At 58.3% G+C, this 23,878-nt stretch overlaps 3 protein-coding genes and 2 long non-coding RNA genes across 7 annotated transcripts in view; all 5 read right to left on the bottom strand.

Annotated features, from left to right (window-relative positions):
* Positions 1-200: 200 nt before the first annotated feature.
* Positions 201-4,771, bottom strand: LOC311199754 (uncharacterized protein; the record flags this gene model as incomplete). The annotated part of the gene is made up of 6 exons (XM_084273885.1): positions 4,513-4,771; positions 3,908-4,031; positions 1,992-2,063; positions 1,225-1,296; positions 581-688; positions 201-257 (listed from the first exon to the last, which is right to left on the bottom strand). Exons 1-6 carry the CDS (start codon positions 4,689-4,691, stop codon positions 201-203), a joined length of 612 nt encoding a protein of 203 aa, XP_084130011.1. The 5' UTR covers positions 4,692-4,771.
* A 1,772-nt stretch (positions 4,772-6,543) lies between these two features.
* LOC311199855 lies at positions 6,544-7,970 on the bottom strand. Its single transcript, XR_014617782.1, has 4 exons — positions 7,903-7,970; positions 7,517-7,579; positions 7,097-7,238; positions 6,544-6,740 (listed from the first exon to the last, which is right to left on the bottom strand). It is a non-coding gene; the product is annotated as an uncharacterized lncRNA (long non-coding RNA).
* Positions 7,971-12,895: 4,925 nt separating this feature from the next.
* The window catches only part of LOC311199913 (uncharacterized protein), a 33,519-nt gene continuing 22,536 nt past the window's right edge, over positions 12,896-23,878 (bottom strand). The window contains exons 2-4 of one of the 2 annotated variants that reach the window (XR_014617789.1): positions 13,883-13,945; positions 13,463-13,604; positions 12,896-13,106 (exon numbers count right to left, since the gene is read on the bottom strand). Coding sequence is in view for 1 of the 2 variants with exons in the window: in XM_084274056.1 (XP_084130182.1) it covers positions 13,028-13,106; positions 13,463-13,604 (221 nt within the window). In the remaining variant the exon portion in view is untranslated. The remainder of the gene's footprint in view (positions 13,107-13,462; positions 13,605-13,882; positions 13,946-23,878) is intronic. The other variant, XM_084274056.1, reaches the window with a different exon arrangement.
* LOC311199830 lies at positions 18,184-19,690 on the bottom strand. Of its 2 annotated transcripts, none has more exons than XR_014617779.1 (3): positions 19,547-19,690; positions 18,569-19,222; positions 18,184-18,433 (listed from the first exon to the last, which is right to left on the bottom strand). It is a non-coding gene; the product is annotated as an uncharacterized lncRNA (long non-coding RNA). The 2 variants fall into 2 exon arrangements; XR_014617780.1 differs by having other exon boundaries at positions 18,739-19,222.
* Positions 20,152-23,758, bottom strand: LOC311199717 (uncharacterized protein; the record flags this gene model as incomplete). Its single annotated transcript, XM_084273852.1, has 4 exons — positions 23,479-23,758; positions 22,874-22,997; positions 20,958-21,029; positions 20,152-20,262 (listed from the first exon to the last, which is right to left on the bottom strand). The coding sequence occupies exons 1-4, from the start codon at positions 23,655-23,657 to the stop codon at positions 20,152-20,154; spliced, it is 486 nt and encodes a 161-aa protein (XP_084129978.1). The 5' UTR covers positions 23,658-23,758.

Here is a 23,878-nt window from a genome sequence, read left to right as displayed (position 1 = left end):
GGGCCTGGGAGTGCCACCCCCAGCTCCCCCTGACCAGCCCAGCGCCCGCACCCCCAGGGGATGCAGTCAGGCCCCCTTGGGAAGGCACCGGAACCGCCCTCTCCCGCTTTGCCTTTTCCATGGCATAGGCACAGCTTGAACGCCCCCGTTTTAGGACTTGCTTCCCCTTATGGCCCCTGCAAGCAGCCCAGTACCTGGATTCAATGGAAAACGTTCATCTCTGCCGGCACGCCAGGCTTCCCCGGGCTTGGGCAGCACTGCCAAGGGTCAGAGAAAGTAAAGCCTCAGCATGGCTCCGGCACAGAGGGTGCAGGGGGACGGGGCAGGTGCCCTCTGAGCCGTGCCCGCTCTGGCAGGGCATCCCTTTGGGCCTGAGTGCACGGGAGGGAGCCGCTCGCTTCTCTTGTGCCCAGGACTCCTCCCGGCAAGCTCTGGGATGCTCCTGGCTCCTTTTGGAACAGGCTCCCTGCACTCACAGGCTGGCTGATGAAGCCATGAGCAGCAGCGACACCGGGGGAAGAGCCGGCACACACACAGGGGTTTGATTTGTGACACTGAACGACCAAAGCACAGCAATTACCTGGCACGACGTCTGACTGGCTTGTGGTCTTGTTGTCTGCAGAGAATGGCACTGGATGTCTGTGTCCTTCCGGAACCACCTCCTTGCCCACAGCCCCACCGTCGATCTCTTTAGAAAGAAAGTGAGACAGTTGAATGAGATGCACCTGTTCCCCCTGAGGAGCGTGGTCTCTTCAGGAGGCAATACTTCTCCAAGGACATGGATAGCGCTTAGAAGCAAAGCCTGGGCTTTTATCTGCTGGTCACGTCACACCGTGTCATTCATGGAGGAGCATTAAGTGCCAGACACTTTCCCGTTTACCAGTGAGCAGCAAATCCTGACCCGCTGACACACTAGGAGATTGCATGCCATCTTTTGTTTGCCTGCCTTCCTCCCCCTGCTGTGTAGGCCACAGCTTGTCCGTACGTGCATCTCAAACCCCAGCTGGTTAAGAGTGATGGAGACCCACCTTGTGCTGCTTTCATCAAGTCCCTCACCATTGCCTTTAGGACTTCTGATGTCTGCTGGGGAGATTTGCCCCTTTCAGCTCTGGGCCATGGTCTTCGACGACCTGAAGGAACATTTAAAGTGACATTTCTCCCGACTGAAATCCTGACAGCGAGCGCTCAGGCTGTGACGCCAGTCGAGACGGATTCCTCACTCACCCCTGCGACGCCAGGTGAGCTCCAGGGCAGGATCCGGACTGGGGGCTGGGAAAGCTCTCCCTGTACCCACATCTGCAACCAAAGAGTCACGAGGAGTTTCCCTCATACACTGTGATATACCCCCTGATAACCGAACAGCAGAACCTCTACAGGGGTCAGGAAGGACACGGCACACACGAGGCAGGTCTGGATTCTCCCACCTGCCACAGACGCCTCGCTCCCACTGGGGCTTTGAGCTGGCAGCTCTCAAAGCAAGTGAAAAGCCACCACGTACCCATGGCACCTCCCTGCAGTGCAGTCCTGGAAGGCAGCTGGGAAGCTGGACGCCCGTCGCCTCCCTCCATGCCTGTAAACAAAGCGACCAGAGAAGCTCCCATGACATCTTGCCGTACACGGCTTCAGATGGGAACGGCAGTGAGTGCCGGCCAAACGCGGGATTGCTCCCTGCGCTCGTCTCTCCCTTCCACACAGCAGCGTTGTGCGGACAGTTCCTGGCTGCCCGGAGCCAACCATGCACAGAGCTGTCGGCAGAACGGACTCCCTGCAGCCCACACCCACTCTCACCTCAGCCCCAACAAGCCCGCTGGCTTTGCAGCAGGCCCCAGAAAGCCTGGGAGAGATGGCTTTGTGAGCGTTGGGGCACATCCCTGAGCCTGAGCCATTCCCCCTCTGCTCTTCTGCGTGTCTGAGAACACGCCAAGACAACACAGTGAATTCCCCGGAGCGACACACGAAAACCTAAACGCTGGCGCATTGGCGTGACGTACCGGCGGGATTGCCCTGAGGCTCCAGGCCTGGATCCGGCTGGGAGCTGGGGAGCCCATCGGCTGCAGGCACATCTGTAATCAAGCATGTTGCCATTAGACCTTGTGATCTCCTTCCTTCCCAGTGAGCTGCTATTCCTGGCCCCTGCAGTGCCGCTCCAGCCCGGGCAGCCTGGAAAATGCCCGTGGCAGCAGCCACGAACCCTGTGCCACCCCATGGGGTGTCTGCCACCTCCTGCCTGCGGAGCTGACCACGGCCCACCCAGCCCCACTGTTCACCCAGCCTGGCACAGCCCCACGGCTCTCCCAGCCCTGCCCCACCACGAGCTCAGCCCCACTGTCACCCAGAGGGGCAGTGGGTTCTGCTGCCAGGGCTGGCTGCAGCCCTCACCTGCCACATACCTAATTTCAAAGGTGGACGTCGAGCAGCCCCAACCCCCTGGGGTTGCAGGGCCACCAACAGAAGGACAAGGAGGCAGGAGGGACCCATGGCCCTTCCTGCCTGAATAATGCTTGTAATGCTAACGCCGCTGCTGCTACTGCTGCTGCTGCTGCTGCTGCTGCTGCTGCTGCTGCTGCTGCTGCTAGCAATACTGTGCTGGTCCTCACTGCACTGCACTATATACCATGGCAGGGCTCTGTGACATCACCACTCTGTCAAACACCATGGCAACGCCCAATGGCCCCTCCTGAAGTAGCTCAACTTTGACATCATCTGCATGGAGGAGGAACAGCATCCCTGCTTGCCCATCCCATGGCAAGCTCCTTGCCCAGGGTGGCAAATGCCAGCGGCTAAACCACTCCAGAAAATCACCGCTGTCACCAGCATTGAGGAAACCACCAAATCACCACCCCAGCATGCCAGTGCTCCTGAGGGGAGGGAGACTGAGGCTTCCCCATCCTGCCTCTCGCCTCATGGACCTTTTACTGGGCATCATGGCTGGCTCTGCCCAGCACTGGGGTGGCCAGCACAGCCAGGAGCAGCTCTCTTAAATGCCACTGCTGTGTCTCCTGGGGCAGGCAGGTCCTGAGGCACTGCAGAGAGGCCGGCCACCACCGGCATGGGGAACGCTTGTCCTGAACCCTGGGGCTTCTCCTGGGAGCTGCTCTGGCGTGGGAGCATTGCAGCAGCAAAGGCTCCAAAGCCACCTTCTTTTTGCTGTCTAAAGGCTTCTTCACTCCACGGTGCCTGGAAGCTCAGAGAATCCTGCTGTCCACTCCCACCAGCCACCCCCCTGAGAGCAGGACACTCAGCAGCTTTTCCAGACCACACCAGAGGAAGATGCAATTCAGGTTCTGACACAGGAGATCCCTGTCCTTTTTGTATCAAGGAGCCCAGAACTGGACACAACACTCCAGGTGGGGCCTGAGCAGAGCAGAGCAGAGGGGGAGGATCCCCTCCTGTGACCTGCTGGCCACACTCCTCCTGATGCCCCCAGGATCCCCTTGTCTCTCTCAGCCCCCAGGGCACACTGCTGGCTCATGGCCACCCTGTCACCCACCAGGACCCACAGGTCCTTCTCCACTGAGCTCTTCTCCAGCAGGTCACCCCCAGCCTGTACTGATACAAATGGTTGTTCCTTCCCAGGTGCCAGACTCTGCACTTGCTTTTGTTGAACTTCATCTGGTTTCTCCCTGCCCAGCTCTCCAGCTGGTCCAGGTCTCTCTGTCCTGCGTGTCAGCCACTCCTCCCAGCTCTGTATCATCAGGTACTTGCTGAGGGTGGATGCTGTTCCCTCATCAAGGTTGTCAATGAAGATATTAAACAGGACTGGACCCAACACCAAGCCCTGGGGAACACCACTAGTAGTAACAGGCCTCCAGTCAGACTCTGCTCCACTGAACACCACCCTCTGGGCTCGGTCTGACACTTCACACTGACCAGATATTGTTTTACACGAGTAAGAAAAGCCTCTTACCTGACACAAGTAGATCTTATGCAGGTTCCACTCCTCTCCCAGAGCACAAATTTTGATATCACTGTTCTCCCCGTTCAAAAACAGAGTCTGATAGATATACTTGGAAGTGCTTTTCAACTTTTTCCTACACCAAGAGGCAAACAGAGGTACAGTCCTCCCATTGTTTCCCTTCCAGAAGCAGCCCCAGACATCAAGGAGTGAACAAGGGGGGGGGGTTCCCTCCCCAGAAGGGCCTGACACCCCCCAGCCCCGGCCCTGCCACCTCCCTTCCCGCCTTTCCTTTCCTGCTGGGACCTTCCCAAAGCAAACAAGCCCCAGCCCCACGGCCAAGCTCCAGCACAACCCTCTTCCCTCCAGCTCCCCCCACCTCCTTCCCGCATTACAGGCCCCTGAACACCGGGCTGGCTGCTCCGATATCCCCAGAAGCCGCACCTCCCCCCCCCCCTCCCCCGGCCCTTCGCTTCGCCAGCCCAGGGGCCTCCGCGACCACCGTCAGCACCGCAGCCCCTCCCCAGCACCCTGAGGCAGCCACAGCCGAGGCCTGCAGGGGCCTCGCAGAGGCGGAACCGCCGCGTCCCCGGGGCCGAGCGCGGCGCAGGCCGCACCTGCGGGGGGTCTCCAGGAGCCGCTCCTCCCGATCGGCCTCCCCGTCGCTGTCGCTGTCGCTGTCCCCGGGCCCCTCGGCCCCAGCGCGCTTCCTCTTGCCGCTCCGCCCGCCGCCAGCCCCCTCGCCGAGCGGGAGGCCAACCCGCCGCCTCAGCATCCGGCTGCTCAGCGAGCCCATCGCCGCCGCTCCGCCGCCGCCGCCGCTTCTTCTTCTTCATGGGGCCGACCCGGAGCGGATTGAGGCCGGAGCGGGGCCGGCGCCCGCGGCGGCGCCTCAGGACCGGCCGAGAGCGGCCGCCGCCTCTGCGCCTGCGCGGGGAGGAACGGAGCAGCCCCGGGACGGCTCCCGCATTCTGCGCCTGCGCGGCAGGCGGGACCCAGGAGCCGCTGGAGAAGGCGGGAACGCGCAGGGCGCGAGTGGTGCTGCCTCGGGGTGTCATGGCGGCGCTGGGTAGCTGCCTGGTAGCCCGAGGCGGCCGCGCCGGCGGCGGCAGCGACCCCCGGCTCAAACTCCTCACGCAGGGAAAAAGGCCTCATCTGTTTCATGCTCAAAGCCCTGTTTTCAGACTCCAAACTCCCATTTTTAAGCTGCAAAGCATCACCTGAGGGCGCCAAACCCTGTTTCTCTATGTAAAAACCACATATTCCTACTGAAACGAGGAATGTTTGTTTGTTATAGGATTAAATGGTTGAGGGTCTGGCCAGTAGGAATGTCACACTCTTTATTCCATGGATGGCCTGCTTAAGATACGTAAACGACCAGAGAGATATGGACTAGGAAGACTGGTGGGCCTGGTTTTACCCCCTGCTCAGATAAGAGCCCAGCTTGCCTAGTACGCCTGCGTCAAGAAGAGAGGTGAAAAGTTTATATCTGAGGATGACTTTGAGCCTTCATCTTGGGACCCCCGACGACCACCCTCAAAAGACACTGCGCCTGCGCCACTAGGAGGAGACTATGGAAATGCTCATCTTACTACGAAGCGGGACAGGCCATGCATATGTACAGGCGTGTGGGGCAATCTTATGAGTTTTGTACGATTGGCTGTATAAATATGAGTGCGTTACTGTACGAGTGGCGCACGTCTTTGGAGGAACTATCCCCCGTGCGTCCGCCGGCGATTAAACATACCTTCTTTATAACTTTTTAAGTTGTAAAGTATGTTTTCCGCGTATCAATACCTAAGGCTCCATAGTCAGCACCCAAAGTCCTGTTCTGAAGGCCAAAGCCCTGCTTTTGAGGGTCCAGACTCTCCTGTGTGGGGCCCAATGCCCTCTTTTCCAGCTCTAAGCCTCCTTGTAGATCCCCAGGCCCTCTAATATGGACCAAAGCTTCATTTGGGCAAGGAGGGGCAAGAGGCTGCTGAGGGGACTGGAAGACAAATGTTGTGAGGGGCGTCTGAGGGAAGCCGGGCTGTTTAGTCTGGAGAAGAGGAGGAGGCTCAGGGGAGAGCTAATGGCTCTCTACAACTCCCTGAAGGGAGGATGTAGAGAGGTGGGGGGCTGACATCTTCTCCCTAGTGACAAGCAATAGGACAAGAGGAGATGGACTCAATTGTGCCGAGGGAAGGTTTAGCTTGGATGTGAGGAAGAATTTCTTCCAATAGAAAGTTTTTAGGCCTTGGAAGGGGCTACCCCGGGAGGTGGTGGAGTCACCAGCCCTGGGGGTATTTAAAATACATGGAGAAGCAGTGCTTAGGGACATGGTTCTGCGATGGCTTTGGCAAGCCAGCTAGATGGTGGGACTCGTTGATGTGAAAGGTCCCTGCTGCAAAGACAGCTGAGGGATTCTGTGATTCTATGATGCCTTGTGGCCATCGAGGAAGCAACAGGTTCCCCCCATTTACAGGACCCAAAGTGTGGTTTATAGCCCCTGTGTCATGATGGGGGGTTCCCATGCCCACCTGCCTGCCTGCTGACCCTGTGAGCATCTGTGGCCCTGCGTGCCCCAAGGTGCAGTTTGGCCCAGGGAACTCCTGGGTTTGCTGCTGTCACGATCAAGAAATTTGTGCTCTGATCAGTGTTTTGCTCTACAGGTTTATTTAGGGTGAGGACTGGTCTTGAAACGTGTCTGGCTGTTCTGGGTGTCCATTAAGGCCAGGGTGAATGTGGGTGGGGTGACGGGGTCCTGGTCTGTTGTTGGTTCCAGGTCTAAGCGGTGGTGGGGTCTGTTGTCTGGTTGTCCAGCAATGAGGTGTAGCTGCTGGTTCTGGACTGGCCAGCCTTGCGCCTGTGGAGACAGGAGGATTCTGAGGATGTGTCCCAGCTGCGGTCTTCGGGGGTACAGGGTAAGCTTCAATGCCATCCACATTGTGGGACACAGGCACTCAGCTGCATGTGGAGCTGTGGGCACACAGGGCTCTGGGCAGAAAACGGGGTGCTCGGCACCCTCTGGCTCATCTGGGGCTCTGCTCGCCTGCCGCTGGCTCGTCTCCTCTCAGAGACCAACGGGAGTTGGGGTGCAGCTGGGACAGCCTGGCTCCTCTCTTTCTCTGCCCGACCTCTAATGGCTATATGGCTAATAGCAGCCATGGAATACAGACATTTGGAGACCACCCGCCCCCCACCTGCTCCCCATCAACTCACTTCCGCCTCGTCCTCCAGAGAGAGATGGCCCAACACAATAGCATGCCAAAGATGATGGAGCCCAGGATGGCCGCAGCGCCTTCTATACATAATGTTTGGATGTTTCCTGCACTCATTGCATGTTTACTTCTTCCTTCCGCACCTGGAGGAACAATTCTGGACGTGAGCATGTCCTGTGCACCACAGATAATCTCCCAGGTGTCCAGGAAATGTTCTTTCTGACGTTTCTAGCCTCTCTGAAGCAGTGAACATCCTGGGGCTGCCATGTTCCCTCGGTTTCAGAAGCAGCAGAGGAAACGCTGCAAGCCTCCCCTTCTCCTCTCAGGTTTCCTATAATCTTAAGTTCCTTAAGCTCCACCACTTGAAAGCCCCTGTTTTAGGACTTGCTTCCCTTATGGCCCATGCAAGACAGCCCAGTACCTGGATTCAGTGGGAAACGTTCATCTCTGCCGGCACGCCAGGCTTCTCCGGGATTGGGCAGCACTGGCAAAGGTCAGAGAAAGGTAAAGCCTCAGCGTGGCTCCGGCACAGAGGGTGCAGGGGGATGGGCAGGTTCCCTCTGAGCCGTGCCCGCTCTGGCAGGGCATCCCTTTGGGCCTGAGTGCACGGGAGGGAGCCGCTCGCCTCTCTTGTGCCCGGGCCTCCTCCCGGCAAGCTCTGGGATGCTCCTGGCTCCTTTCGGAACAGGCTCCCTGCACTCACAGGCTGGCTGATGATGCCGTGAGCAGCAGCGGCACCGGGGGAAGAGCCGGCACACACACAGGGCTTTGATTTGTGACTCTGGACGACCAAAGCACAGCAATTACCTGGCACGACGTCTGACTGGCTTGTGGTCTTGTTGTCTGCAGAGAATGGCACTGGATGTCTGTGTCCTTCCGGAACCACCTCCTTGCCCACAGCCCCACCGTCGATCTCTTTAGAAAGAGAGAGAGACAGTTGAATGAGATGCACCTGTTCCCCCTGAGGAGCGTGGTCTCTTCAGGAGGCAATACTTCTCCAAGGACATGGATAGTGCTTAGGAGCAAAGCCTGGGCTTTTATCTGCTGGTCACGTCACACCGTGTCATTCATGGAGGAGCATTTAGGTGCCAGACACTTTCCCGTTTACCAGTGAGCAGCAAATCCTGACCCGCTGACACACTAGGAGATTGCATCATGCCATCTTTTGTTTGCCTGCCTTCCTCCCCCTGCTGTGTAGGCCACAGCTTGTCCGTACGTGCATCTCAAACCCCAGCTGGTTAAGAGTGATGGAGACCCACCTCGTGCTGCTTTCACCAAGTCCCTCACCATTGCCTTTAGGACTTCTGATGTCTGCTGGGGAGATTTGTCCCTTTCAGCTCTGGGCCATGGTCTTTGACGACCTGAAGGAACATTTAAAGTGACATTTCTCCCGACTGAAATCCTGACAGCGAGCGCTCAGGCTGTGACGCCAGTCGAGATGGATTCCTCACTCACCCTTGGGACGCCAGGTGAGCTCCAGGGCAGGATCCGGACTGGGGGCTGGGAAAGCTCTCCCTGTACCCACATCTGCAACCAAAGAGTCACAAGGAGTTTCCCTCATACACTGTGATACACCCCCTGATAACCGAACAGCAGAACCTGGACAGGGATCAGGAAGGACACGGCACACACGAGGCAGGTCTGGATTCTCCCACCTGCCACAGACGCCTCGCTCCCACTGGGGCTTTGAGCTGGCAGCTCTCAAAGCAAGTGAAAAGCCACCACGTACCCATGGCACCTCCCTGCAGTGCAGTCCTGGAAGGCAGCTGGGAAGCTGGACGCCCGTCGCCTCCCTCCATGCCTGTAAACAAAGCGACCAGAGAAGCTCCCATGACATCTTGCCGTACACGGCTTCAGATGGGAACGGCAGTGAGTGCCGGCCAAACGCGGGATTGCTCCCTGCGCTCGTCTCTGCCTTCCACACAGCAGCGTTGTGCGGACAGTTCCTGGCTGCCCGGAGCCAACCATGCACAGAGCTGTCGGCAGAACGGACTCCCTGCAGCCCACACCCACTCTCACCTCAGCCCCAACAAGCCCGCTGGCTTTGCAGCAGGCCCCAGAAAGCCTGGGAGAGATGGCTTTGTGAGCGTTGGGGCACATCCCTGAGCCTCAGCCATTCCCCCTCTGCTCTTCTGCGTGTCTGAGAACACGCCAAGACAACACAGTGAATTCCCCGGAGCGACACACGAAAACCTAAACGCTGGCGCATTGGCGTGACGTACCGGCGGGATTGCCCTGAGGCTCCAGGCCTGGATCCGGCTGGGAGCTGGGGAGCCCATCGGCTGCAGGCACATCTGTAATCAAGCATGTTGCCATTAGACCTTGTGATATCCTTCCTTCCCAGTGAGCTGCGGTGACTGGAGGGCAGGTCTGGTACTGGTGTGGGACCGGTCGTGGGCGGGGATTTCCAAAGCCACAGGGGGGCCTGGGCGACCTGTTGGCTGCGGCTGGCAGCTCTCAGAAGTGACCCTTCCAACCTGACACATGCTATGGTTCTGTGCACAGAAGCAGCCCAGATGAAAGCCCTGGAGGAACAATCCCATCATCCACAGGGCTTGTGCAGAAGAGCCTGCTGGCCACTGAGAGCCTGCCCTGGTGCTGCCCCATCTGCTCCCCGGGGCTGTGGGGTGTTCCAGCCTGTCCCTGGGGGACTGGGGTTCACCCAAGGAGAGCACAGCAGGGCTAGATGTGGAAGGCTCCTGTTTTCCTGACAGGACATCTCCTGAGCACGGCCGTCTCTGAGGCTGAAAGGCAGCACTCAGGTGGGCAGCCTCAGAGCCACGGCCCTGGGCACGGGGCTGTGAGAAGTCCAGGGCTTGGAGATGTGATCCCCTGGGCTATTCCTGGTCCCTGCAGTGCCGCTCCAGCCCAGTCACACAGGCCTGAAGGAAGCTGCCCCAGGGCAGGGGGACACAGGGACAGCTCTAGGGACAAAGGCTTCTCACTGCTCCCAGCCCCATCAGTTGCCTGGAAAATACCCGTGGCAGCAGCCACAAAAAGCACCACGGTGTCCCACACCATGGCAATGACCAACAGCCCCTCCTGAAGCAGCTCGACCTTGATATCATTTGCATGGAGGACCAACAGCATCCCTGCTTGCCCATCCCAAGGCAAGCTCCTTGCCCAGGGTGGCAAATGCCAGCAGCTAAACCACTTCAGAAAGTCACCGCTGTCACCATCATTGAGGAAACCACACAAGCACCGCCCCAGCATGCCAGTGCTCCTGAGGGGAGGGAGACTGAGGCATCCCCATCCTGCCCCTTGCCTCATGGACCTTTCCTGGGCATCAGGGCTGGCTCTGCCTAGCACTGAGAGTCACAGGCACAGCCAGGAGCAGCTCTCTTAAATGCCACTGCTGTGTCTCCTGGGGCAGGCAGGTCCTGAGGCACTGCAGAGAGGCTGGGAGGCACTGGTATGGGGAACGCTTGTCCTGCAGTGTGGGGCTTCTCTTGGGAGCTGCTCTGGCGTGGGAGCATTGCAGCAGCAAAGACTCTAAAGCCGCCTTTTTTTGCTGTCTAAAGGCTCAGTTTCAGTGGCAAAGTGTCAATTTCTAAGCCCAGAGAGGCTTTCTTGGTGTCCCAATCCTCATTTTCTAGCTCCATAATGTCATTTTGGTTGCCCAGCACATCATTTTTACAGTCTAAACTGCATCTTGACTGTCAAATTCCACCTATTCCTGGCCAAAACAGCGTCCCTCTTTAGGAGGCTGATCCCATGCCCTGCACATTGGCAGATCCCATGCCCAGGGTCCTGGCTGCTGACCCCGTGGGCATTCATGTCCCTGCGTGCCCCAAGATGCTGTTTGGCCCAGACCTGGGGATCTCCTGGGTTTGCTGCCATCATGAGCCAGAGAGCTGTGCTCTGATCTGCATTTATTGCTGAGCTGTTATATGGAAATAAATGTTGAAGCCTGCAGCTGTTGGTCAGGAGTCTGTTGTCACACCCCAAACCCGTCCCCTGTTTGGGCTGCCTCCGGCCCTTTTGGGAGGATGGGGCGGTGGGATTGGGGGTGGTCTCCCTTCATCTCACGGCTGGATGGTGCTGGGCCAGTCCTGCAAAATGTCTCTGGCTGCATTGGATGGGCATTGGGGCCGAGCAGCTTTTCAAGGAACAAGTGGCAATGGCTGCTGCAGTTGCCTCGGCTCTCAGAGGAGCTGGGATCGGTTGTCCATCTGTCCCGCTGCAGGTGCAGCTGGCAGTGTGGGACCAGGCTCCTGAAGCTGCAGCCAGGTGCCTGTGGAGACAGGAGGCTGCCAAGGCCCTGCCATGGCTGTGGTGCTGGGTGCTGCAGGATGTTGTTCCACACCAGCTGCACTGTGGGACGCAGGCACTTGGCTGCACATGGAGTTGTGTCCCCTATATAGAGGGCCACAGGTCCTTACTGCCTGTCAAACCACCCCAGAGGGATGCAGGCTCTCACCCAGGGCCCTTCTGCAGGCCTCTCCCAAGGGCTGCTCTCTGCCCTCGTCACCCAGAAAGGCCCAGCCTTGGACCTGCTCCCATGGCCGCACGGCTGGTGATTGCCCAGCTCTCTGGTCTGACCAGGTCTCTCTTTGAGGTCTAAAAGCCTCATTTTGGGGGTCTAAGGCCTCATGGAAAAGTACCAAGCTGCACTTTTAAGGTGACAGGACTCCCCTACTTAGGAGCCTAGACCATCTCTTTGAAGGCCTCAAGCCTGCTTTTGAAGGCCCCCCCACTGCCTCCACGTGAGAGTACAGAGCCTCCTTCTCTGGCTCCAGAGTGTCGCTTTTAGGAACCATAGCCCAATTTAGAAGATTCAGCCCCGAGTTTTCTGTGCCCAAAGTTTGGTTTTAGGGTGCAAACTCCTTACACAGGGAAAAAGGCCTCATCTGTTTCATGCTCAAAGCCCTGTTTTCAGACTCCAAACTCCCATTTTTAGTCTGCAAAGCATCACCTGAGGACTCCAAACCCTGTTTCTGTATGGAAAGCCACATATTCATTCCTAAGGCTCCACTGTCAGCACCCAAAGTCCTGTTCTGAAGGCCAAAGCCCTGCTTTTGAGGGTCCAGACTCTCCTGTGTGGGGCCCAATGCCCTCTTTTCCAGCTCTAAGCCTCCTTGTAGATCCCCAGGCCCTCTAATATGGACCAAAGCTTCATTTGGGCAAGGAGGGGCAAGAGGCTGCTGAGGGGACTGGAAGACAAATGTTGTGAGGGGCGTCTGAGGGAAGCCGGGCTGTTTAGTCTGGAGAAGAGGAGGAGGCTCAGGGGAGAGCTAATGGCTCTCTACAACTCCCTGAAGGGAGGATGTAGAGAGGTGGGGGGGTGACATCTTCTCCCTAGTGACAAGCAATAGGACAAGAGGAGATGGACTCAATTGTGCCGAGGGAAGGTTTAGCTTGGATGTGAGGAAGAATTTCTTCCAATAGAAAGTTTTTAGGCCTTGGAAGGGGCTACCCCGGGAGGTGGTGGAGTCACCAGCCCTGGGGGTATTTAAAATACATGGAGAAGCAGTGCTTAGGGACATGGTTCTGCGATGGCTTTGGCAAGCCAGCTAGATGGTGGGACTCGTTGATGTGAAAGGTCCCTGCTGCAAAGACAGCTGAGGGATTCTGTGATTCTATGATGCCTTGTGGCCATCGAGGAAGCAACAGGTTCCCCCCATTTACAGGACCCAAAGTGTGGTTTATAGCCCCTGTGTCATGATGGGGGGTTCCCATGCCCACCTGCCTGCCTGCTGACCCTGTGAGCATCTGTGGCCCTGCGTGGCCCAAGGTGCAGTTTGGCCCAGGGAACTCCTGGGTTTGCTGCTGTCACGATCAAGAAATTTGTGCTCTGATCAGTGTTTCGCTCTACAGGTTTATTTAGGGTGAGGACTGGTCTTGAAACGTGTCTGGCTGTTCTGGGTGTCCATTAAGGCCAGGGTGAATGTGGGTGGGGTGACGGGGTCCTGGTCTGTTGTTGGTTCCAGGTCTAAGCGGTGGTGGGGTCTGTTGTCTGGTTGTCCAGCAATGAGGTGTAGCTGCTGGTTCTGGACTGGCCAGCCTTGCGCCTGTGGAGACAGGAGGATTCTGAGGATGTGTCCCAGCTGCGGTCTTCGGGGGTACAGGGTGGGCTTCAATGCCATCCACATTGTGGGACACAGGCACTCAGCTGCATGTGGAGCTGTGGGCACAGAGGGCTCTGGGCAGAAAACGGGGTGCTCGGCACCCTCTGGCTCATCTGGGGCTCTGCTCGCCTGCCGCTGGCTCGTCTCCTCTCAGAGACCAACGGGAGTTGGGGTGCAGCTGGGACAGCCTGGCTCCTCTCTTTCTCTGCCCGACCTCTAATGGCTATATGGCTAATAGCAGCCATGGAATACAGACATTTGGAGACCACCCGCCCCCCACCTGCTCCCCATCAACTCACTTCCGCCTCGTCCTCCAGAGAGAGATGGCCCAACACAATAGCATGCCAAAGATGATGGAGCCCAGGATGGCCGCAGCGCCTTCTATACATAATGTTTGGATGTTTCCTGCACTCATTGCATGTTTACTTCTTCCTTCCGCACCTGGAGGAACAATTCTGGACGTGAGCATGTCCTGTGCACCACAGATAATCTCCCAGGTGTCCAGGAAATGTTCTTTCTGACGTTTCTAGCCTCTCTGAAGCAGTGAACATCCTGGGGCTGCCATGTTCCCTCGGTTTCAGAAGCAGCAGAGGAAACGCTGCAAGCCTCCCCTTCTCCTCTCAGGTTTCCTATAATCTTAAGTTCCTTAAGCTCCACCACTTGAAAGCCCCTGTTTTAGGACTTGCTTCCCTTATGGCCCATGCAAGACAGCCCAGTACCTGGATTCAGTGGGAAACGTTCATCTCTGCCGGCACGCCAGGCTTCTCCGGGATTGGGCAGCACTGCCAAAGGTCAGAGAAAGGTAAAGCCTCAGCGTGGCTCCGGCACAGAGGGTGCAGGGGGATGGGCAGGTTCCCTCTGAGCCGTGCCCGCTCTGGCAGGGCATCCCTTTGGGCCTGAGTGCACGGGAGGGAGCCGCTCGCCTCTCTTGTGCCCAGGACTCCTCCCGGCAAGCTCTGGGATGCTCCTGGCTCCTTTCGGAACAGGCTCCCTGCACTCACAGGCTGGCTGATGATGCCGTGAGCAGCAGCGACACCGGGGGAAGAGCCGGCACACACACAGGGGTTTGATTTGTGACTCTGGACGACCAAAGCACAGCAATTACCTGGCACGACGTCTGACTGACTTGTGGTCTTGTTGTCTGCAGAGAATGGCACTGGATGTCTGTGTCCTTCCGGAACCACCTCCTTGCCCACAGCCCCACCGTCGATCTCTTTAGAAAGAAAGTGAGACAGTTGAATGAGATGCACCTGTTCCCCCTGAGGAGCGTGGTCTCTTCAGGAGGCAATACTTCTCCAAGGACATGGATAGCGCTTAGGAGCAAAGCCTGGCCTTTTATCTGCTGGTCACGTCACTCCGTGTCATTCATGGAGGAGCATTTAGGTGCCAGACACTTTCCCGTTTACCAGTGAGCAGCAAATCCTGACCCGCTGACACACTAGGAGATTGCATGCCATCTTTTGTTTGCCTGCCTTCCTCCCCCTGCTGTGTAGGCCACAGCTTGTCCGTACGTGCATCTCAAACCCCAGCTGGTTAAGAGTGATGGAGACCCACCTTGTGCTGCTTTCATCATGTCCCTCGCAATTGCCATTAGGACTTCTGATGTCTGCTGGGGAGATTTGCCCCTTTCAGCTCTGGGCCATGGTCTTCGACGACCTGAAGGAACATTTAAAGTGACATTTCTCCCGACTGAAATCCTGACAGCGAGCGCTCAGGCTGTGACGTCAGTCGAGACGGATTCCTCACTCACCCCTGCGACGCCAGGTGAGCTCCAGGGCAGGATCCGGACTGGGGGCTGGGAAAGCTCTCCCTGTACCCACATCTGCAACCAAAGAGTCACGAGGAGTTTCCCTCATACACTGTGATATACCCCCTGATAACCGAACAGCAGAACCTCTACAGGGGTCAGGAAGGACACGGCACACACGAGGCAGGTCTGGATTCTCCCACCTGCCACAGACGCCTCGCTCCCACTGGGGCTTTGAGCTGGCAGCTCTCAAAGCAAGTGAAAAGCCACCACGTACCCATGGCACCTCCCTGCAGTGCAGTCCTGGAAGGCAGCTGGGAAGCTGGACGCCCGTCGCCTCCCTCCATGCCTGTAAACAAAGCGACCAGAGAAGCTCCCATGACATCTTGCCGTACACGGCTTCAGATGGGAACGGCAGTGAGTGCCGGCCAAACGCGGGATTGCTCCCTGCGCTCGTCTCTCCCTTCCACACAGCAGCGTTGTGCGGACAGTTCCTGGCTGCCCGGAGCCAACCATGCACAGAGCTGTCGGCAGAACGGACTCCCTGCAGCCCACACCCACTCTCACCTCAGCCCCAACAAGCCCGCTGGCTTTGCAGCAGGCCCCAGAAAGCCTGGGAGAGATGGCTTTGTGAGCGTTGGGGCACATCCCTGAGCCTGAGCCATTCCCCCTCTGCTCTTCTGCGTGTCTGAGAACACGCCAAGACAACACAGTGAATTCCCCGGAGCGACACACGAAAACCTAAACGCTGGCGCATTGGCGTGACGTACCGGCGGGATTGCCCTGAGGCTCCAGGCCTGGATCCGGCTGGGAGCTGGGGAGCCCATCGGCTGCAGGCACATCTGTAATCAAGCATGTTGCCGTTAGACCTTGTGATCTCCTTCCTTCCCAGTGAGCTGCTATTCCTGGCCCCTGCAGTGCCGCTCCAGCCCGGGCAGCCTGGAAAATGCCCGTGGCAGCAGCCACGAACCCTGTGCCACCCCATGGGGTGTCTGCCACCTCCTGCCTGCGGAGCTGACCACGGCCCACACAGCCCCACTGTTCACCCAGCCTGACACTGCCCCACGGCTCTCCCAGCCCTGCCCCACCACGAGCTCAGCCCCACTGTCACCCAGAGGGGCAGTGGGTTCTGCTGCCAGGGCTGGCTGCAGCCCTCACCTGCCACATACCTAATTTCAAAGGTGGACGTCGAGCAGCCCCAACCCCCTGGGGTTGCAGGGCCACCAACAGAAGGACAAGGAGGCAGGAGGGACCCATGGCCCTTCCTGCCTGAATAATGCTTGTAATGCTAACGCCGCTGCTGCTACTGCTGCTGCTGCTGCTGCTGCTGCTGCTGCTGCTGCTGCTGCTGCTGCTGCTAGCAATACTGTGCTGGTCCTCACTGCACTGCACTATATACCATGGCAGGGCTCTGTGACATCACCACTCTGTCAAACACCATGGCAACGCCCAATGGCCCCTCCTGAAGCAGCTCAACTTTGACATCATCTGCATGGAGGAGGAACAGCATCCCTGCTTGCCCATCCCATGGCAAGCTCCTTGCCCAGGGTGGCAAATGCCAGCGGCTAAACCACTCCAGAAAATCACCATGGTCACAGTCATTGAGGAAACCACCAAATCACCACCCCAGCATGCCAGTGCTCCTGAGGGGAGGGAGACTGAGGCTTCCCCATCCTGCCTCTCGCCTCATGGACCTTTTACTGGGCATCATGGCTGGCTCTGCCCAGCACTGGGGCGGCCAGCACAGCCAGGAGCAGCTCTCTTAAATGCCACTGCTGTGTCTCCTGGGGCAGGCAGGTCCTGAGGCACTGCAGAGAGGCCGGCCACCACCGGCATGGGGAACGCTTGTCCTGAACCCTGGGGCTTCTCCTGGGAGCTGCTCTGGCGTGGGAGCATTGCAGCAGCAAAGGCTCCAAAGCCACCTTCTTTTTGCTGTCTAAAGGCTCTGTTTCAGTGGCAAAGTGTCATTTTCAAACTCCAGAGAGGCCTTCTTGGTGTCCCAATCCACATTTTCTAGCTCCACAATGTCACTTTGATTGCCCAGGACATCATTTCTACAGTCTCAACTGCATCTTGAGTTTCCAAAAACACCTTTTTGTGGACCAAACAGCATCCCTCTTTAGGAGGCCGATCCCATGCCCAGGGTCCTGACTGCTGACACTGTGGGCGTTCATGTCCCTGCGTGCCCCAAGATGCTGTTTGGCCCAGACCTGGGGATCTCCTGGGTTTGCTGCCGTCATGATCCAGACAGCTGAGCTCTGATCTGCATTTATTGCTGAGCTGTTACATGGAAATAAATGTTGAAGCCTCAGCTGTTGGTCAGGAGTCTGTTGTCACACCCCAAACCTGTCCCCTGTTTGGGCTGCCACAGGCCCTTGCGGGAGGATGGGGCAGTGGGATTGGGGGTGGTCTCCCTTCATCTCAGGGCTGGATGGTGCTGGGCCAGTCCTGCAAAATGTCTCTGGCTGCATTGGATGGGCATTGGGGCTGGGCAGCTTTTCAAGGGTTATTGGAGAGGGTTGTGCCCCTGGTGTTCCAGGGCTGCCAGGCTGACTTTCCAGTTACAGTTCTGGACCAAAGCTTCATTTGGGCAAGGAGGGGCAAGAGGCTGCTGAGGGGACTGGAAGACAAATGTTGTGAGGGGCGTCTGAGGGAAGCCGGGCTGCTTAGTCTGGAGAAGAGGAGGAGGCTCAGGGGAGACCTAATGGCTCTTTAAAACTCCCAGAAGGGAGAATGTAGAGAGGGGGGGGGGGGGCGGATGAGCTCGTCTCCCTAGTGAGAAGCAATAGGACAAGATGAGATGGCCTCAGTTGTGCCAGGGGAGGTGTAGCTTGGATGTGAGAAAGAATTTCATCCAATAGAGGGTTTTCAGGCTTTGGAAGGGGCTGCCCCGGGAGGTGGTCGAGTCACCAGCCCTGGGGGTATTTAAAATACATGGAGAAGCAGTGCTTAGGGACATGGTTCTGTGATGGCTTTGGCAGGCCAGCTGGATGGTGGGACTTGATGATGTGACAGGTCCCTGCTGCAAAGACAGCAGAAGGATTCTGTGATTCTATGATGCCTTGTGGCCATCGAGGAAGCAACATGTTCCCCCCATTTACAGGGCCCAAAGCCTGGTTTCTAGCACCTGTGTCATGATGAGGGGGTCCCATGCCCATCTGCCTGCCTGCTGACCCTGTGAGCATCCTTAGCCCTGCGTGCCCCAAGGTGCAGTTTGGCCCAGGGAACTCCTGGGTTTTCTGCTGTCACGACCCAGACAGTTGTGCTCTGATCTGTATTTCTCTCTACACGTTTATTCGGGGTGGGGGGTGGATTCTATTCATTGGAGGGCTGGTAGGTGTTGGGCTGGTCTTGAAACACATGGCTGGCTGTGCTGGATGTCCATTCAGGCCAGGGTGAATGTGGATGTGGTGAGGGGGTCCTGCTCTGATGTTGGTTCCAGCTCTCAGCGGTGCCGGCTTCCATTGTCTGGCTGTCGAGCAGCGAGGTGTAGCTGCTGGCTTTGGACTGGCCAGCCTTGCGCCTGTGGAGACAGGAGGATTCTGAGGACGTGTCCCAGCTGCGGTGTTGGGGGTACAGGGTGGGCTGTGGGCACACAGGGCTCTGTGCAGAAAACGGGGTTCTCAGCACCCTCTGGCTCATCTGGGGCTCTGCTCACCTGCCGCTGGCTCGTCCCCTCGCAGAGACGAAGGGGAGTTGGGGTGCAGCTGGGACAGCCTGGCTCCTCTCTTTCTCTGCCCGACCTCTAAGTGCTTCATGGCTAATAGCAGCCAAGGCACACAGAGGTTTGGAGACCACCCGCCCCCCACCTGCTCCCCATCAACTCACTTTCTCCTCGTCCTCCATAGAGAGATGGCCCAACACAACAGCATCCCAAACAGGATGGAGCCCAGGATGGCCGCAGCGCCTTCTATACAGTATATCTGTATATTTCCTGCACTCATTCCACGTGCACTTCTTCCTTCCACACCTGGAGGAATAATTCTGGACGTGAGCATGTCCTGTACACCACAGATAATCTCCCAGGTATCCAGGAAATGTTCTTTCTGACGTTTCTAGCCTCTCTGAAGCAGTGAGCATCCTGGGGCTGCCATGTTCCCTCGGTTTCAGAAGCAGCAGAGGAAACGCTGCAAGCCTCCCCTTCTCCTCTCAGGTTTCCTATACGCTTAAGTTCCTTAAGCCACACCACTTGAACGCTCCTTTCTTAGGACTTGCTTCCCCTTATGGCCCCTGCAAGACAGCCCAGTACCTGGATTCAGTGGGAAACGTTCATCTCTTCGGCCACTCCAGGCTTCCCCGGGCTTGGGCAGCACTGCCAAGGGTCAGAGAAAGGTAAAGCCTCAGCGTGGCTCCGGCACAGAGGGTGCAGGGGGACGGGGCAGGTGCCCTCTGAGCCGTGCCCGCTCTGGCAGGGCATCCCTTTGGGCCTGAGTGAACGGGAGGGAGCCGCTCGCCTCTCTTGTGCCCAGGACTCCTCCCGGCAAGCTCTGGGATGCTCCTGGCTCCTTTTGGAACAGGCTCCCTGCACTCACAGGCTGGCTGATGAAGCCATGAGCAGCAGCGACACCGGGGGAAGAGCCGGCACACACACAGGGGTTTGATTTGTGACACTGAACGACCAAAGCACAGCAATTACCTGGCACGACGTCTGACTGGCTTGTGGTCTTGTTGTCTGCAGAGAATGGCACTGGATGTCTGTGTCCTTCCGGAACCACCTCCTTGCCCACAGCCCCACTGTCGATCTCTTTAGAAAGAAAGTGAGACAGTTGAATGAGATGCACCTGTTCCCCCTGAGGAGCGTGGTCTCTTCAGGAGGCAATACTTCTCCAAGGACATGGATAGCGCTTAGAAGCAAAGCCTGGGCTTTTATCTGCTGGTCACGTCACACCGTGTCATTCATGGAGGAGCATTAAGTGCCAGACACTTTCCCGTTTACCAGTGAGCAGCAAATCCTGACCCGCTGACACACTAGGAGATTGCATGCCATCTTTTGTTTGCCTGCCTTCCTCCCCCTGCTGTGTAGGCCACAGCTTGTCCGTACGTGCATCTCAAACCCCAGCTGGTTAAGAGTGATGGAGACCCACCTTGTGCTGCTTTCATCAAGTCCCTCACCATTGCCTTTAGGACTTCTGATGTCTGCTGGGGAGATTTGCCCCTTTCAGCTCTGGGCCATGGTCTTCGACGACCTGAAGGAACATTTAAAGTGACATTTCTCCCGACTGAAATCCTGACAGCGAGCGCTCAGGCTGTGACGTCAGTCGAGACGGATTCCTCACTCACCCCTGCGACGCCAGGTGAGCTCCAGGGCAGGATCCGGACTGGGGGCTGGGAAAGCTCTCCCTGTACCCACATCTGCAACCAAAGAGTCACGAGGAGTTTCCCTCATACACTGTGATATACCCCCTGATAACCGAACAGCAGAACCTCTACAGGGGTCAGGAAGGACACGGCACACACGAGGCAGGTCTGGATTCTCCCACCTGCCACAGACGCCTCGCTCCCACTGGGGCTTTGAGCTGGCAGCTCTCAAAGCAAGTGAAAAGCCACCACGTACCCATGGCACCTCCCTGCAGTGCAGTCCTGGAAGGCAGCTGGGAAGCTGGACGCCCGTCGCCTCCCTCCATGCCTGTAAACAAAGCGACCAGAGAAGCTCCCATGACATCTTGCCGTCCACGGCTTCAGATGGGAACGGCAGTGAGTGCCGGCCAAACGCGGGATTGCTCCCTGCGCTCGTCTCTCCCTTCCACACAGCAGCGTTGTGCGGACAGTTCCTGGCTGCCCGGAGCCAACCATGCACAGAGCTGTCGGCAGAACGGACTCCCTGCAGCCCACACCCACTCTCACCTCAGCCCCAACAAGCCCGCTGGCTTTGCAGCAGGCCCCAGAAAGCCTGGGAGAGATGGCTTTGTGAGCGTTGGGGCACATCCCTGAGCCTGAGCCATTCCCCCTCTGCTCTTCTGCGTGTCTGAGAACACGCCAAGACAACACAGTGAATTCCCCGGAGCGACACACGAAAACCTAAACGCTGGCGCATTGGCGTGACGTACCGGCGGGATTGCCCTGAGGCTCCAGGCCTGGATCCGGCTGGGAGCTGGGGAGCCCATCGGCTGCAGGCACATCTGTAATCAAGCATGTTGCCGTTAGACCTTGTGATCTCCTTCCTTCCCAGTGAGCTGCTATTCCTGGCCCCTGCAGTGCCGCTCCAGCCCGGGCAGCCTGGAAAATGCCCGTGGCAGCAGCCACGAACCCTGTGCCACCCCATGGGGTGTCTGCCACCTCCTGCCTGCGGAGCTGACCACGGCCCACCCAGCCCCACTGTTCACCCAGCCTGGCACAGCCCCACGGCTCTCCCAGCCCTGCCCCACCACGAGCTCAGCCCCACTGTCACCCAGAGGGGCAGTGGGTTCTGCTGCCAGGGCTGGCTGCAGCCCTCACCTGCCACATACCTAATTTCAAAGGTGGACGTCGAGCAGCCCCAACCCCCTGGGGTTGCAGGGCCACCAACAGAAGGACAAGGAGGCAGGAGGGACCCATGGCCCTTCCTGCCTGAATAATGCTTGTAATGCTAACGCCGCTGCTGCTACTGCTGCTGCTGCTGCTGCTGCTGCTGCTGCTGCTGCTGCTGCTGCTAGCAATACTGTGCTGGTCCTCACTGCACTGCACTATATACCATGGCAGGGCTCTGTGACATCACCACTCTGTCAAACACCATGGCAACGCCCAATGGCCCCTCCTGAAGTAGCTCAACTTTGACATCATCTGCATGGAGGAGGAACAGCATCCCTGCTTGCCCATCCCATGGCAAGCTCCTTGCCCAGGGTGGCAAATGCCAGCGGCTAAACCACTCCAGAAAATCACCATGGTCACAGTCATTGAGGAAACCACCAAATCACCACCCCAGCATGCCAGTGCTCCTGAGGGGAGGGAGACTGAGGCTTCCCCATCCTGCCTCTCGCCTCATGGACCTTTTACTGGGCATCATGGCTGGCTCTGCCCAGCACTGGGGTGGCCAGCACAGCCAGGAGCAGCTCTCTTAAATGCCACTGCTGTGTCTCCTGGGGCAGGCAGGTCCTGAGGCACTGCAGAGAGGCCGGCCACCACCGGCATGGGGAACGCTTGTCCTGAACCCTGGGGCTTCTCCTGGGAGCTGCTCTGGCGTGGGAGCATTGCAGCAGCAAAGGCTCCAAAGCCACCTTCTTTTTGCTGTCTAAAGGCTTCTTCACTCCACGGTGCCTGGAAGCTCAGAGAATCCTGCTGTCCACTCCCACCAGCCACCCCCCTGAGAGCAGGACACTCAGCAGCTTTTCCAGACCACACCAGAGGAAGATGCAATTCAGGTTCTGACACAGGAGATCCCTGTCCTTTTTGTATCAAGGAGCCCAGAACTGGACACAACACTCCAGGTGGGGCCTGAGCAGAGCAGAGCAGAGGGGGAGGATCCCCTCCTGTGACCTGCTGGCCACACTCCTCCTGATGCCCCCAGGATCCCCTTGTCTCTCTCAGCCCCCAGGGCACACTGCTGGCTCATGGCCACCCTGTCACCCACCAGGACCCACAGGTCCTTCTCCACTGAGCTCTTCTCCAGCAGGTCACCCCCAGCCTGTACTGATACAAATGGTTGTTCCTTCCCAGGTGCCAGACTCTGCACTTGCTTTTGTTGAACTTCATCTGGTTTCTCCCTGCCCAGCTCTCCAGCTGGTCCAGGTCTCTCTGTCCTGCGTGTCAGCCACTCCTCCCAGCTCTGTATCATCAGGTACTTGCTGAGGGTGGATGCTGTTCCCTCATCAAGGTTGTCAATGAAGATATTAAACAGGACTGGACCCAACACCAAGCCCTGGGGAACACCACTAGTAGTAACAGGCCTCCAGTCAGACTCTGCTCCACTGAACACCACCCTCTGGGCTCGGTCTGACACTTCACACTGACCAGATATTGTTTTACACGAGTAAGAAAAGCCTCTTACCTGACACAAGTAGATCTTATGCAGGTTCCACTCCTCTCCCAGAGCACAAATTTTGATATCACTGTTCTCCCCGTTCAAAAACAGAGTCTGATAGATATACTTGGAAGTGCTTTTCAACTTTTTCCTACACCAAGAGGCAAACAGAGGTACAGTCCTCCCATTGTTTCCCTTCCAGAAGCAGCCCCAGACATCAAGGAGTGAACAAGGGGGGGGGGTTCCCTCCCCAGAAGGGCCTGACACCCCCCAGCCCCGGCCCTGCCACCTCCCTTCCCGCCTTTCCTTTCCTGCTGGGACCTTCCCAAAGCAAACAAGCCCCAGCCCCACGGCCAAGCTCCAGCACAACCCTCTTCCCTCCAGCTCCCCCCACCTCCTTCCCGCATTACAGGCCCCTGAACACCGGGCTGGCTGCTCCGATATCCCCAGAAGCCGCACCTCCCCCCCCCCCTCCCCCGGCCCTTCGCTTCGCCAGCCCAGGGGCCTCCGCGACCACCGTCAGCACCGCAGCCCCTCCCCAGCACCCTGAGGCAGCCACAGCCGAGGCCTGCAGGGGCCTCGCAGAGGCGGAACCGCCGCGTCCCCGGGGCCGAGCGCGGCGCAGGCCGCACCTGCGGGGGGTCTCCAGGAGCCGCTCCTCCCGATCGGCCTCCCCGTCGCTGTCGCTGTCGCTGTCCCCGGGCCCCTCGGCCCCAGCGCGCTTCCTCTTGCCGCTCCGCCCGCCGCCAGCCCCCTCGCCGAGCGGGAGGCCAACCCGCCGCCTCAGCATCCGGCTGCTCAGCGAGCCCATCGCCGCCGCTCCGCCGCCGCCGCCGCTTCTTCTTCTTCATGGGGCCGACCCGGAGCGGATTGAGGCCGGAGCGGGGCCGGCGCCCGCGGCGGCGCCTCAGGACCGGCCGAGAGCGGCCGCCGCCTCTGCGCCTGCGCGGGGAGGAACGGAGCAGCCCCGGGACGGCTCCCGCATTCTGCGCCTGCGCGGCAGGCGGGACCCAGGAGCCGCTGGAGAAGGCG

Source organism: Gallinula chloropus (genome assembly GCF_964237585.1).
Source record: "Gallinula chloropus genome assembly, chromosome: 21".
In the NCBI taxonomy this organism is placed as follows: Eukaryota; Metazoa; Chordata; class Aves; order Gruiformes; family Rallidae; genus Gallinula; species Gallinula chloropus.
This window is presented reverse-complemented; position numbering and strand designations above follow the sequence as displayed.